This window comes from Convolutriloba macropyga, chromosome 2 (genome assembly GCF_964194025.1).
Source record: "Convolutriloba macropyga chromosome 2, txConMacr16.3, whole genome shotgun sequence".
In the NCBI taxonomy this organism is placed as follows: Eukaryota; Metazoa; Xenacoelomorpha; order Acoela; family Convolutidae; genus Convolutriloba; species Convolutriloba macropyga.
Window position 1 is genome coordinate 24,005,466 of NC_134469.1, and position 16,049 is coordinate 24,021,514.

Consider the following 16,049-nt stretch of genomic DNA (forward strand, 5'->3'; position numbering starts at 1 on the left):
TCTTCCTCTTTCAGTCGTTAAAATTCTCTCTTAGGTTCGGAAAACTCGCTTGCGAACCTTTACTCTTCTAAGTAGTAAAAACGAAAGCATTTAAGTAAAAACCTTTTGGGTTTTAAGTAAAATTCCTTGAAAAGGTTCGAAGACCTCCAAAATCTTATTTGCATCTGTCATTTGCCCATTTCAAGAACCAAATTCTAATTCTATTTTTCCACCTTTGATATTTTCCACAGAAAAAAGCAACTCAATCAAACATGCTGATTCGTCAAAAACTTTGAGTTTGGTAAATTTCAGCAATTGAACTAAACCATATAGTTACATCAGGATTCAAACACAGTTCAAAAAATTATCATAACTTTTAAATCAGACACAAATTATGTTAAGGTATCCCAGTGGACAAAATCTGAAATTATTGCATGGCGGCATCATCGGCTCCGCCTGCAGCTGGTTGCTGAGCGCCATCGTCGGTGGTACCAGCACCATCTGGTGCCGGTTGGTCAGCTTCCTCCTGCAAATTATGAAACAAGTGATCAAGAGAATCTGTTAGTAACAAATGCATCCTTACGGATAAATTAATTGTTCTTTATTTTTCATTGTTGGGATTTCGCTATTAAATTTGCCACTAACAATTCATGATTTGCATTTTAATCATACCTTGCAATTTAATTTTGGACTTTTCGCTTTCTATCAAATCCTACAAATTTAGGTTCTGGTTGATCAGCACGCGTTCTAACACGAATTCCAGCCCAAAAAAGTTTTAACGCTCTTCATACCTGGACATCCCTTGATGGCTTCTTCGTTTCCACATTCTGCAGATAATTGTCAATTTCGACTGGTGTCAACTTGCGGAAGTTTAGGTCTTTTCCGAGGAATCCCAGTTCCACATTCTCGTTTGTCATCTCCTGGTCATTGGCTAGAGAGTTAGATAGCGCATGCATTGCGTGGGTAATGAGTTCCTCCAATGAGCCTTAAAAACATTGCCTGTTTCATTTTGTTTTTAAATTATTTGTTTTTTCTTGCAACTAATTAGCAACTTTCTTTATTCCTTACATGATTTGAAAACGTCAAGATTTCTCTCTAGATATGTTCGAGCTGATTGCGACCGGGAGCCAATAGCTGTAGCCTCACATTCGTAGAAATTAGCAGATGGACACGTTTGAAACACGTGTGATCCCAAGTCCTGAAGAAAGAAACCATGAATTTATTTTGGTTAAACTTTCCCCGAATAAATGAAATAACTTACATCATAGCCAATCACCAAAAGGCCAACACCGTAAGGTCTGCGTCCGTATGTTTGAGTATATCTTTGCGATTTATTTGCTACCGTCCTTGCAAGTCGTTCGATTGACAATGGTGTGTCGAAGCTCCATTTACTGTCCAAGCATTCAGTTCTCATAAATTTGGCTAACTGTTGCCCATCTGCCAGCAATCCTGACATTGAGCAAGCTACATGGTTATCTATTTCCATAATTTTGTTTTGGCTTTTCACCAATTTGCTGCTGGATCTCTTCATTGATGCAACAATTGCATATTCGGGGCTCTTTAAAGCTAATGTAACAGATCCCAGCTTCACCGCCTCCATGGCATACTCAATTTGATGAATGCGTCCCTGATAAAAACATTGCCATTTTTTGCTATAAAATCTGACTTCTCATTTTCGTTTATCTAATTTACAGCTATCACTGAAGAGAAGCAGTTTAACATCTTACTTGAGGGCTCCAAACGGTGATATCATTGTCATACTGGTTCCTGAACTAAAACACGTCACACATAGGCTTTAATTGAATGCAAAAAAAACAAACGTATGGATCTCTGGTCACATGTAAGCGGTGATAGCCTATGATCCTTACCATTCGTAATCTACATAGAAAGCTTCACTTTTGACGAGTTAATCACGGAAAAAGACCCTACAGTCTTACCATTGTCACTGAAGATGAATCTGACGGCTGATAAACAAAAAATCTGAAAATTAAATTTGTTTAGAGTAAAAGGCAATAGAAGAATTAAGGGATCTATTCTGTTTTGTCCCCCCCCCAGCTCAGTGGGCTTAAAATTTTTACGCCCCCAAGCGCACGTGCTATTTTTTACATAGTAACGTGCTGTATAACATGAAGTTTGTAACTGCGGCGGGGGGGGGGGTCGTAAAAAAGATTCGAAGTAAGTCTCAGTTAGCAAATTATATAAGAAAGAGTGACAGTTTTTAACGTCGCGATATCTAGCAATTAATAAAAACAGGCTGCAAGCACTAGTTTGGATCCTCTTTCGAAGCACAAAACCAACCAACTCGGATGAATTGCTTAGAAACAAGGGGTCTTTCCAATTATAGCCCCCCAGCTTAGTGGTCAGACAACCTATAGCCCCCTCCATTATATTAATTACACCATAATGGAGAGCTATAATGGGAAAGACCCGAAACAAGATAGGGGTTGGATTTCTTTCAGCGCGGGGGCCACTGATGACTGGAGGTTGGCTTAGCGTGGGGTGAGAAAAATATCAAACAATATTAGTTTTAAGGGGGTCTTTCGCATTATAGCGCCCCCTACAACCTACATAACATAGCCGCCAAGTTGCCAGAAACTAGCTTCCATGGCTTCATAGATAGGGAAATGGAATTGATTGGATTTTCAGCGAATTGCAATTATTCCCTATAACTAATTGACTGCAAGGCCATTCTAAAACAGTTAACTGATTGGTAGAAAGCCTACTAATTGTAATTATTTTTACAGTTATATTTCCATAAACACTTAAATTTCCATACAGTGAATGAAAATTTGAAAATGAAACTGGACCCCCGAATTATACCAAAGAATCCCAATCAATTATTCTGAAATGAATTTAGCTCAATATTGAATACATGGTAAAATTAGTACAAAATTTAGAACATCAAGGGTTTTCACCCGTTTTATAACTCAATTGAGTTTAATTTATTCAATTTGTTACAGTTTCCACATTTGCAAACTATTCGGGTCTTTCCCATTATAGCCCCCCCCCCCCAGCTTAGTGGTCAGATAACCTATAGCCCCCCTCCCCAATCATGGTAATTATATCATAATGGGGGCTATATTTTTATGGGGGGCTATAATGGGAAGACCCAACTATTCTTCAGCTACTGTTCCTCAAAGAAGTTCCAGTATAGGTAGTAGAAGTAGAAAAGGATTGAATCAAGTTTCTGATCCCTTTTGCAATTTTCACATTTGCATGATGCAGCAGGTGAATTTTTTTCCTTTGTAGCGAATGCAGAAATCATGGCAAAAATGACACCTTACTATGACAAACATTTTCTGGATCTTTTCCCTTTGTGCCCCGCCGTACGTTATGCGTCCCCCAGTTACAGAGCACGTGCCATTACATAGTAAATTACTATGTAAAAATATTGCACGTGCGTCTGGGTGGGGGTGCAAATAATATGCGCCCACTAAGCTGGGGGGGGGGGCACAAACGAAAAGATCCCATTTTCTATATTTTGTATACTTTCAGCACTAGGTTTGTTCGGTGGATGTTTTCGAGTCTTTACTTGTCCACTTATGCATATGTATTTCTTCTCGGCTGTTGTTAGGCAGTACTTTCTTAATCACATTCTATGTGCGATATCATATTCACCTTCTTTCAAAGCAAGATTTGCTAAGATCATGCATGGCGTTTCCTATGATGTCGAGGTTGAGCCGACTCTTCACCTGCTTCAAGGCAAGTCCTTTATAAACAAAACTATTCGAAAGCTGATCAAGAAGAAGAAGAAAAAAGAAACCGGCAAAGAAGAAATCGAACAAACGCCAAAAGGACAGAAAGAATAAGCGGAAAAGCAAGAAAGCAGAAGAAGCAGAACAGCAAGAGTAAACAGAGGTAAAAGAGAATGTGAGACCAGAACTGATGCCATCCGTGGTTGGCAGCATTAGGCTTGAAATGAGGAATCACTCCGCAATTGTTCAAAACAGACTTAATGGAAAACTTGATAAAATGTCAGAGAGACAGGATAGACCACTGCGGAGTGGCACCCATAAAAATTTTGTGATAATGGATGGCCGTGAACTTCCAAAGTTTGTACTTGACATCTTATCGTTGGGACCTAAACACCCGGTTAGGCACAAGTTTATTGTGGTGCACTTCCTTGCAGACGAAGACAAACTTGTACGTGAGTTACGCGAGAATAACACTGAGGATGAGAAGCTTTGTGAAATTGAGGCGTCGGCAAAATGGTATGCTAAAAATGTACGCGAAACCCCAATGGATAGAGGGGTCAAAAGTGCATTATTACCTAAAAGCCAATGATTTGCTGGCGGTACCATTTGACAAAGGCTGCGGTTTCTGTGTGATGAAGAAGTCAACGTACATGGAAAAACTTGATAAGGTGCTGAACTCAGATCAGTTTCAAGAAATCAATGGAGCAAAAGATGATATTGTGATCAAAAATGAAAAACAGATCAATAACAGCCTGCAACAATTAATGAAGCAAAAAAAACTAGTGACAAAATTTATCAAAAACTCAGGTCAACAGGTTCACAACCAGCAAGGCTTTATGGCCTGGCAAAGGTACGTAAAAAGATACACCTCTCCAACTCCAACTTGTTCTTTCGATATCTGGTAGCAGCTACGAAAACATAAACAGATTTCTGACACCATTTTTCCAGAAACTACCCGGCGCAAACATTGAAACCAACACGCAAGATGCTAGAATGGCCTTAGAGTCTCTCACTCTTGAAGATGACGAGCAGATAAAATCTCTTGACTTAAAAAGTTTGTACATCAAAGTTCCGGTTGGAGAGGCTATAGAAATTGCTCTAAGAGAGCTCTATTCAAGCAACTTAGCTCCAGATATCCAAAGATCCGCCATGAAAAGTTTGCTAAAGCTTGCTGTGACGAATGTTCATTTCAAATGTAATGGACTTTGGTATGTACAATCAGATGGTCTGGCTATGTGTGCATAATTGACTGTAATACTAGCAAACGTGTGGATGAAATCGTTTGAGGCATCACTGCAAAAACCAGAGCTCATTGAAAATAATTCCAGATCCGATCAAAACGGGAGGTGCAATGAGTGTAAACGGAGAGTGACTTTCCGAGGAAGAGGAGTAGAATGTGAGTCATGGAAAAACTGGTTTCATGCAAGATGCCAAAAGATATCGAATGAGGAAGACACCAACAAGCAGGATGTTGTTTGGATTTGTACTTATTGCAAGAACCAACAGATAGTGGGGCGTTATGAAGAGATGAAATTGTTTAAAGGTATGTGGATGATATTATCTGCACGGTTCCTGGTGACTCGGACGAGTATTTAAAATTTGCAGATTTTTTACACAACAACCTGCAATCTAACTGAGAAAAAGTTAACATGGAAGGAATTTGGCTTTTCTTGACATTAACGTAAATGCTGACAGCAAAAGTAATATCACCTGTCTTTGGTATCAAAAACAAACTGACAATGGAAACAAGCCAAATTATTGAAGCTGTGCACCACTTCAGCATAAAAAAAATGTGATTCAATGGACGGTTCAAATGGTTTTTAATGCAACATTTTTTTGGCTGGCCTTTGATCAAGCTCTCGAAAAGAACAAAACCTGCTGGACCAAATATCAATATCCAGAGGATTGGTCATCAAAAATAGTGAACCAGACTCTAGAAAAGATAATAAGTGGCGGTAAAGACCAATTGAGAGGAACACCAAAAGAGCATCAAAAAAGCAAGTCTAGATCTTATGATAAGCCAACTATTTTTCTACAATACAAAGGCAACTCTACTCAAAGTTTTTTTTAGCAAATGGAAGAAACTATGCGAGTTGCAAGTGGTTTTTACGACGCGGAATAATGAGATCATGCCTCCCCACCCTGAAATCATCTTTCGATAGAGACTTGAAATCCCACGTGGTATATGAGATTAAATGTAAGGGATGCGGATCCATCTATGTTGAACAAACAAGCCGGCATGTTACCACAAGGATAACAGAACATCAAAAAAAGGATTCACAGGTGGGTCAACATCTGGTTGAATGTCGTGGCGCCACGAATGGCATTGAATGGAAAATTCTGGACGCCTCTCGGACGGTAGAAAAAGTAATGATTATCGAAGCTATATACATCGAAGCTGAAGCCGGCACTGAACACACGCGATGAATATAGGGGCGGAAACTCACGTTAAAATATTAGTTCAAATTATAATTTTGACTAGATGAGGATACATAGGGCAAAAAACATTCTGTGCATGACAAAACGAAATCTATAAAACCTCCACAAGAGGAATACTTAATTTTAGGCAAATTCGGAATAACCCTAAAAGAACACGTCCAAAATCGAAAAATCCGGAATAGGAATGTTTTTAAAAAAATTGATAACGGATAAAAATAAGAGTTGTAAATAGGCTAAATATTGTACAAATGAAAAAATTTTTGGTTGAATTTATTAGAAAAGTTCTTATAATTGTTTTAAGTGTGGTCCCAGACGTAAATACATATTTATTTATCTTTTAACAATTTGTAAAACAGTTTTAACGTGACGATGAACGCAAAGTTCTAAAACGTTTGTTTTAAATATCGGAAGTAATTTTAATTTGAAAAATCGGTTTCTTTTACATTAAACAGAGTAAGTCACTGTTTATCCGATTTTTTCTTTTTTTTCTGCTTACTGAACTTGGAGGTCTTGTTATCTCAGGATCGCAATCAAAAAAAGTAAGGAAACCTCAGTATTAGTACTTACGTTCCCCTAAATCACACTTCCCGTGGACCCGGAGACATGTATTGTCTTAGGATCGCGGAATTGTGTAATTGTGTAATTGTGTAATCTCCTATCAAATCCTGTGAATCCAGGAGCAATTAGCTTGCTTTGGAATCGCGCATCTGTGTTGGAAAGTCACCCCCTCGGTTGAGGTGTAAAGCTGTCAGTGACTGCGGAGGTTTCAATTTGTTACCTCGGAATTGCGACTGGTTTGTAAAACGACCAAGCTGATTCGATCAGAACCCGAAAGCACCTGCAAAACGTGCTCCCTCCCCATCAGCAACAACATTGCAGTATTCAACTGTGTCTCGTGTGGCGACTCCATGCAGCTGACCCCAAAATGCAGTGGAAAGTGTGAAAAAGCCATATATGGACTAGAGGAAATCCGACAAAATGTTCTGCTCATATGTAACGACTGTGTGCAGAACAGCCAACGAGACCGATTTCTAGACAACTTGGCATCCAGCAGAAAATCCGCAGACATGGCGGAAATAGCGAAGAGCTTCGATGAAGTCAAACTTGAGATGTCCAAAATCCAAGCCGAAATCAAGTCCCTTCCGCCCTAGCCAACAAAACTAGCCGTGTGTCCACCAGCACAGCCGATCATCCAGAAAAAGCCAACATTCAATAGATTACGCTTCCGGGGGATCCCCGAATCCTTCGAAAAAACCGCCAGAGAGCGTTATGACGAAGATGTTCAGAAAGTAAAGGAAATCCTCGCCCACATGAAAAGTTTGCTAAAGCTTGCTGTGACGAATGTTCATTTCAAATGTAATGGATTTTGGTATGTACAATCGGCTGGTCTGGCTATGGGTGCATCATTGGCTGTAATACTAGCAAACGTGTGGATGAAATCGTTTGAGGCATCACTGCAAAAACCAGAGCTCATTGAAAATAATTCCAGATCCGATCAAAACGGGAAGTGCAATGAGTGTAAACGGAGAGTGATTTTCCGAGGAAGAGGAGTAGAAAGTGAGTCGTGTAAAAACTGGTTTCATGCAAGATGCCAAAAGATATCGAATGAGGAAGACACCAACAAGCAGGATAATGTTTGGATTTGTACTTATTGCAACAACCAACAGATAAAGGGGCGCTATGAGGAGATGAAATTGTTTAAAGGTATGTGGATGATATTATCTGCACGGTTCCTGGTGACTCGGACGAGTATTTAAAATTTGCAAATTTTTTACACAACAAGCTGCAATCTAACTGAGAAAAAGTTAACATGGAAGGAATTTGGCTTTTCTTGACATTAACGTAAATGCTGACAGCAAAAGTAATATCACCTGTCTTTGGTATCAAAAACAAACTGACAATGGAAAGAAGCCAAATTATTGAAGCTGTGCACCGCTTCAGCATAAAAAAATGTGATTCAATGGACGGTTCAAATGGTTTTTAATGCAACATTTTTTTGGCTGGCCTTCGATCAAGCTCTCGAAAAGAACAAAACCTGCTGGACCAAAAATCAATATCCAGAGGACTGGTCTTCAAAAATAGTGAACCAGACTCTAGAAAAGATAATAAGTGGCGGTAAAGACCAATTGAGAAGAACACCAAAAGAGCATCAAAAAAGCAAGTCTAGATCTTATGATAAGCCAACTATTTTTCTACAATACAAAGGCAACTTTACTCAAAATTTTTGCAAGCAAATGGAAGAAACTATGCGAATTGCAAGTGGTTTTTACGACGCGGAATAATGAGATCATGCCTCCCCACCCTGATATCATCTTTCGATAGAGACTTGAAATCCCACGTGGTATGTGAGATTAAATGTAAGGGATGCGGATCCATCTACGTTGAACAAACAAGCCGGCATGTTACCACAAGGATAACAGAACATCAAAAAAAGGATTCACAGGTGGGTCAACATCTGGTTGAATGTCGTGGCGCCACGAATGGCATTGAATGGAAAATTCTGGACGCCTGTCGGACGGTAGAAAAAGTAATGATTATCGAAGCTATATACATCGAAGCTGAAGCCGGCACTGAACACACGCGATGAATATAGGGGGCGGAAACTCATGTTAAAATTAGTTCAAATTATAATTTTGACTAGATGAGGATACATAGGGCAAAAAACATTCTGTGCATGACAAAACGAAATCTGCAAAACCTCCACAAGAAGAATACTTAATTTTAGGGCAAATTCGGAATAACCCTAAAAGAACACGTCCAAAATCGAAAAATCCGGAATAGGAATGTTTTTAAAAAAATTGATAACGGATAAAATTATGAGTTGTAAATAGGCTAAATATTGTACATATGAAAAAATTTTTGGTTGAATTTATTAGAAAAGTTCTTATAATTGTTTTAAGTGTGGTCCCAGACGTAAATACATATTTATTTATCTTTTAACAATTTGTAAAACAGTTTTAACGTGACGATGAACGCAAAGTTCTAAAACGTTTGTTTTAAATATCGGAAGTAATTTTAATTTGAAAAAAAGGTTTCTTTTACATTAAACAGAGTAAGTCACTGTTTATCCGATTTTTTCTTTTTCTTTCTGCTTACTGAACTTGGAGGTCTTGTTATCTCAGGATCGCAATCAAAAAAAGTAAGGAAACCTCAGTATTAGTACTTACGTTCCCCTAAATCACACTTCCTGTGGACCCGGAGACATGTATTGTCTTAGGATCGCGGAATTGTGTAATTATGTAATTGTGTAATCTCCTATCAAATCCTGTGAATCCATGAACAATTAGCTTGCTTTGGAATCGCGCATCTGTGTTGGAAAGTCACCCCCTCGGTTGAGGTGTAAAGCTGTCAGTGACTGCGGAGGTTTCAATTTGTTACCTCGGAATTGCGACTGGTTTGTAAAACGACCAAGTTGATTCGATCAGAACCCGAAAGCACCTGCAAAACGTGCTCCCTCCCCATCAGCAACAACAGTGCAGTATTCAACTGTGTCTCGTGTGGCGACTCCATGCAGCTGACCCCAAAATGCAGTGGAAAGTGTGAAAAAGCCATATATGGACTAGAGGAAATCCGACAAAATGTTCTGCTCATATGTAACGACTGTGTGCAGAACAGCCAACGAGACCGATTTCTAGACAACTTGGCATCCAGCAGAAAATCCGCAGACATGGCGGAAATAGCGAAGAGCTTCGATGAAGTCAAACTTGAGATGTCCAAAATCCAAGCCGAAATCAAGTCCCTTCCGCCCTAGCCAACAAAACTAGCCGTGTGTCCACCAGCACAGCCGATCATCCAGAAAAAGCCAACATTCAATAGATTACGCTTCCGGGGGATCCCCGAATCCTTCGAAAAAACCGCCAGAGAGCGTTATGACGAAGATGTTCAGAAAGTAAAGGAAATCCTCGCCCACATGGATATCGACTGCCCAATGGATGATGTAAAACGCGTTGGAACCTGCGAAAATGAGAAAACAAGAACCATAAAAGCAAATTTCTCCAGTGAACATCATCGGCGACTTGTCCTGCTGTCCGCTCACAAAATTACAACCTACGGGAAACCAATTTTCGTGAGCCGAGAACTCAGTCCGGACGAGAAAAGACTTGAAAATGCTTGGTTTATCAAGCGTATATACCTCATACATGTCGAGAAAATGGACCTAAAGAACTTGCGAATTCGCAATCTTAAACTGCAGAAAAAGGAAATCAACAAATGGATGGACGTTGATGTCACTCCTACTGGCAGCAGCTCATTTTCGGAACAAAATTGACTACAAAATAAAAACAAACTCTAAAAACTCAGTTTCAATGTGCGAAGTCTGCTCGACTTCCAAAGGCGACAAATCTTTGCAAATGAAATAGCAAAGAAGAACTACGATGTACTCTGTCTCACGGAAACCTGGTTAACAAGCGATGTACCTGACAATGCACTCTTTCTTACTGGATACAAAATCCACAGAACTGAGCGACCTACTGAAAACCATAACTCAAAACACGGAGGAGTTCTCATTGCAGTGAAGGACATTCCTCACTACAGACTGAAAAACGCAACGCACTCGGAAAATTAATCAATTGCGTTACAAACTCCAACTGAATCACCTGTAATTTGCTGCATGTACAACCCTCTTAAATCTAGCCCTTACAGGGCACCAGCCAGTCAATTCCATGAAACCCTGGAGGAAATCGAAAAGCAAATGAAACAACGGGACAATTACACCTTATAAGTCAGCGGCGATCTCAACCTCCCTGGAGCTGATTGGAACAGCGTGCTCTCAGATAGTGACTTCGAACTCTCGCTTCTCAACAACTTTGAAACCCATCGACTTCAGCAAATTCTGCCTTGCAAACGAAATCAATCAGTGGATGTATGCCTCGCCCAATCTCCTGACAGATTGAGCTCGCTGAAATCGACAAAAACCTCACACGGGATTACAATCAACGGAAAGAGATGCTCCGACCATCAAGCATTCCAGACAACCATTTCCATCGACATATCAGCTACGAAACCAGCCCCCAAAGTGAAATATGCATATCACAAGGTGGACTGGAAAGCATTTAACAGCCACATCAGAGACCATCCTTTTTCAACCAACTGCTTCAGCAACGTCGATGAACTTGTTGACCAATAGAACCTATGGATCCAAAAGATGGTCGAGATGATAATCCCCTGTGTCACTCAGCAACAAGCAAACCTTCCCCCATGGATTTCCTCTGCCGTATCACACGAACTGAAGATCCTCGGAACGATGAAAAGGAAATACGAGAGAGCACCGACCCTCAAACTCCTGATTAAAAAAAATGACGCAAAAAACTTCTCAGTTAGAAAATCCTGACAGATCAGGCAGTCTATGAAGACAAACTCTTCAAAAACCGCCGAATGTCTGACCTACAGAAATACCTAAAATCCCTACGCAAACGAAAACACTTCCCTGATGAAATGTACTACAATATTGTGCAAAATGGACAAGAAACAAAGAAGACAGCCACCGCCGATAGTGAAAAATGCAATCTCTTCAACGACTTCTTCTCCGACGTTTTCACCAAAGATAGTAAAATCAGCGAACCCTCAGTTTACCCAAAACCGAGACTCAACTACCTCAGAATTTCTGAAGAAGAAATCTAAAGACAACTACTGGGCCTCCAGGTAAACAAAGCGTGCGGCCCAGACAACATCAAAAATATAATCTTAAACAACGCCCCAGCTTTGGCAAAGTCTCTCAAACTTATCTTCCAAACCTTTCCTGATAAAGGAAAATTCCCGTAGAGCTGGAAAACAAGCAAGATCACCCCGATCTACAAAGAAAACGACAAAGCAGTCATCACACAATATCGACCAATAAGTCTACTGGAGAACGTCTCAAAAGTCTTCGAGAAAGTCATCTTCATTGAACGGCTTTACCCAACGACAGAAAGAACTCTCTCTTACTCCCAACACGGTTTCAGAAAGAAACGATCAGCAGTCCTTCAGCTCATCCTCTTCACAGACGAACTATGCCAGCAATTTGAATCAAAAAAACGCATTGACATTCGAACTCTGTATGTTGACTTCAGAAAAACATTTGACAAAGTAGCGCACAAAATACTCATCCAGAAGCTCGAGGACATTGGCCTCGTACGAAAGCTACTCCAGCTACTCGAAAGCTATCTCACAAACCAAACGCAACGCGTCAATATTGGAACAAGCAAATCAAAGACCAGAAATATAACCAGTGGAGTACCACAGGGATCAATTTTCGGGCCTCTGATGTTCAAAATCTACATTGAAGATCTCCCCAAAGAAATCTCAGAGATTCCGGCCTTCGGATAGGCGGATCATTTCAAAGCAATTACCCACGATGAGCAGGAATGCGTGACCACTCTCGGGGAAACACACAAATGGAGCAAAGCAAATCATATGGACCTAAACGTTAGCAAAAGTAAAACTCTCCTCATCAGAGGGGATCTAGCCAAGCGTGATGAGGCATGTCTCGAAACCGTTGCCACCCAAAAAGATCGCGGAGTCGTAATGTTTCGAAATCTCTCTTGGAGCGCAAATTGCCAACGTGGAACAACCAAAGCGTGGAAAACCTTCTACACACTCAAACGAAATGATTCGAGCAGAACCTCACTGGAAACGAAACTGAACGCGTACATAGGATACGTAGTACCGTACTCACCTACGCCTCTCAAGTCTGGTACCCTTCGAAGACTGACATGAAATCAATCGGGAAAATCCAGCACAAGGCCAAGAAGTGGATATGCAGTGGAAACGACGAATACCATCAAAGTCTCGAAACACTGAAAATACTCCCACTCTCCATGTACATGGAAATGCATGATGTCTTCTATCTCCTCTCAATCCCAGAAGGCAATTACTACGTCCCCAAAGACAAACTGACAAAGCGAAAAGAAAGCGACACAAAACAAAAGCATGAAGTTGAACTCCCCAAATACCGACTACAAAAATCAGACGAAAACTTCTTCTTCAGAGCCGCAAAGCTATACAACATCATCAGAAGAACAACGGAGAAGCCAAAGACGAAGAAACTTCTGAGAGAGATGGACCAAAACTACTTCCACAGAAGCTACAACGAACTCGACAGCTGCACCTGGAGACTTCTATGCAACTGTGGAATCTGCAATCCAAAGAAAAAAACTTGTGCCAAACGAAAACTGAAGAGTTTACAACCGTGGGCTCCATCCCTAAAGACTCTTATACTACTACTAGTACTACTACTACTAGTACTACTACTACTACTACTACTACTACTACTACTACTACTACTACTACTACTACTACTACTACTACTACTACTACTACTACTACTACTACTACTACTACTACTACTACTACTACTACTACTACTACTACTACTACTACTACTACTACTACTACTCCTACTACTACTACTGTTTCAACACTTTAATTCCAAATATGAAATAAAGGCACGGTTGGCAACAAATACAAACAAAACAAGAAGAGTTATTTGTTTGGTTATTCTGTGAAGTGCTGTACGACGAAATTGTTGAAGGCATTCTTTGACCCGGTTGCTGCTTTCTCCTGCAATCTGGTGAACGATACTTTGTTTCGTACACAGTCTCCTTCGATTTGACTCATCCACGTTTTCCGTTGCCCCCCAGGAGCGCGTCCAGCATGGACGTATTGATCGGGCGGTTCCCAATCGAAGGCACTGCGGGCTAATCTTCCTGGTTCCATTCTCTGGATGTGTCCGTACCATTTTATCCGTTTGAGCATGATCATCGTGGATAGTTGGGGCATTCGTGAACTTGACATAATTTCTTTGTTCGTTGCTTTCTCCAGATATGACACACGTAGAATTCTCCGAAGACAACCACAGTGGAAACTCTCAAGTTTTCTCTCCATTAATTTCGAAAGAGTCCAAGTCTCTGAGCTGTACAGCACGGCTGATAAAACGAGTGCTTGTACAAATTGCACTTGAGGTGCACGCTGAGCTGCTTGCTCTTCCAGAGATTTTGGAAGTTAGCAAACCGTTGTCTACCTTCTGCAAGTTTGCAATTGACTTCCTGCAGGTCTCCATGCTTGAGGCTGACATATGATCCGAGATACTTGAACGCTTCTATGTTTTCAGACTCGTTTCCGAGAACATCTTGTACTTTGCAGGAAAACACGCGTGTGGCAATTGCTTTAGGTTTGCCACAGTATCTCGATTGGTGAACTTTTCGGCCATTGACTGTTTTGAACTTTCTTTCACAATTGTCACTGGTAAGGCTCGCCTCTAGTTGCTCGAACTTCGACTTGTCGACGACATTCTTTGACAAACCGGCTTTGCAGAATCTTGTTTGGTGCACTTTGCATCCGGTAACTGTACTGAATTGCCGTTGACAATTCTGACATCTTAAAGACTCTTGGTCAGCCACCACTGACCGACTCTACTACTACTACTACTGACTACTACTACTACTACTACTACTACTACTACTACTACTACTACTACTACTACTACTACTACTACTACTACTACTACTACTACTACTACTACTACTACTACTACTACTACTACTACTACTACTACTACTACTACTACTACTACTACTACTACTACTACTACTACTACTACTACTACTACTACTACTACTACTACTACTACTACTACTACTACTACTACTACTACTACTACTACTACTACTACTACTACTACTACTACTACTACCACTACTACTACTATTACTACTACTACTACTACTACTACTACTACTACTACTACTACTACTACTATTATTAGAAAGGATGAAAACGCGCGACTAGCCATTAAAGCGAATGATTTATGGGGTTCCAGGTTGAGCCGTTATTTCTTCGACGTGAAGATCCTTAACCCACACGCCAAGTCATGCACAAATTAACACAAGTTGTTGAAGTGGCTCAAGAATGAGCAACAAAAACTTGAGGTCAAGAGGAGTACGTTCTGCTCGTGTTTTCCTGCACGGGAGCGCAGGACCATCACTAACGAGCACTATAGTACAATTCGCTAGCAAAATTGCAGAAGAGAAAGACTAATCATACTAGGCCGCAATAACATAAAAACACACGATAATAGTTTTTGCTCTCATGCGCAGCGCCATCATATGCCTCAGAGGTGGCCGTGGTTCCAAAACGCCGACTGATTATATTTTTTTTGCAGTCCCATGATGCGGGGGTTGAGATTATGTTCATAACAAATAAAAATAAATACAAAAATTACTCTCATGTCGCAGCTCTAAAAGAAATATAATGCCTTGTCTTTAAAATAATATACGACGCAGCAGCGTCCAAATTTAATTTGAATTTTAGTTCTCATGACGCAGCTCTAAAAGAGTTATAGTGCCTTGTTTTTAAAATTATATACAATGCAGTGATTTCTAAGATTGTATAAAAAATAAATTCTCATTACAAGACGCTAGAAAAGCTTAGCAGCTTTTCCAAAGCAATGGGGTAAACTACGGTATTTTTTGGCCCTTTCAGTGCTTATAGCCTAATTGCTGAGATAAACTTATTAAATAGATATGTAATGATTTCTACGACATTGTTTCTCAAGGCCAGACGCTCACAACTGGACCTGTAGACATGAGCATCGCAAGAACCCACCCTTATTTGAAAGATTGTATCGTTGATAATTTGACGTTGTACTTTCAATCAAACTTTTATTTTAGAGCAGAGCCAAAATTAGAAAGATAGCATTAATTTTTCCCTAATATCTTGTTTTGTTCTGTCCGTTTTCTCCACATAGGAGCACATGAGCCCAATCAAACCTCGATTGAAGCCAAATTGGTCTGAGAGGCTTGTTATCGGGACATCATAAACGAGGTGCATGAATCCCAGAACATTTCAGTCTAGTGTTCACTCCTAAAGAGTTGCCATTTTGAAGAGGTGCCCGAGTTTTCCAAACTCCTATTGCAGTACCTATCACAAAATTCAAAAAAGCGTTGTTCTTTTTGCCGGGTT

At 40.2% G+C, this 16,049-nt stretch overlaps 1 protein-coding gene across 1 annotated transcript in view; it reads right to left on the bottom strand.

The window, feature by feature from the left end:
• Nucleotides 1-270: 270 nt before the first annotated feature.
• Nucleotides 271-16,049, bottom strand: part of LOC142358495 (proteasome subunit alpha type-1-like) — a 209,505-nt gene continuing 193,726 nt past the window's right edge. Inside the window, exons 2-7 of the mRNA XM_075409895.1 lie at nt 1,917-1,961; nt 1,707-1,751; nt 1,241-1,606; nt 1,048-1,177; nt 771-964; nt 271-505 (exon numbers count right to left, since the gene is read on the bottom strand). Coding sequence (XP_075266010.1) covers nt 407-505; nt 771-964; nt 1,048-1,177; nt 1,241-1,606; nt 1,707-1,751; nt 1,917-1,919 — 837 coding nt within the window. The 5' untranslated portion in view covers nt 1,920-1,961 and the 3' untranslated portion in view covers nt 271-406. The remainder of the gene's footprint in view (nt 506-770; nt 965-1,047; nt 1,178-1,240; nt 1,607-1,706; nt 1,752-1,916; nt 1,962-16,049) is intronic.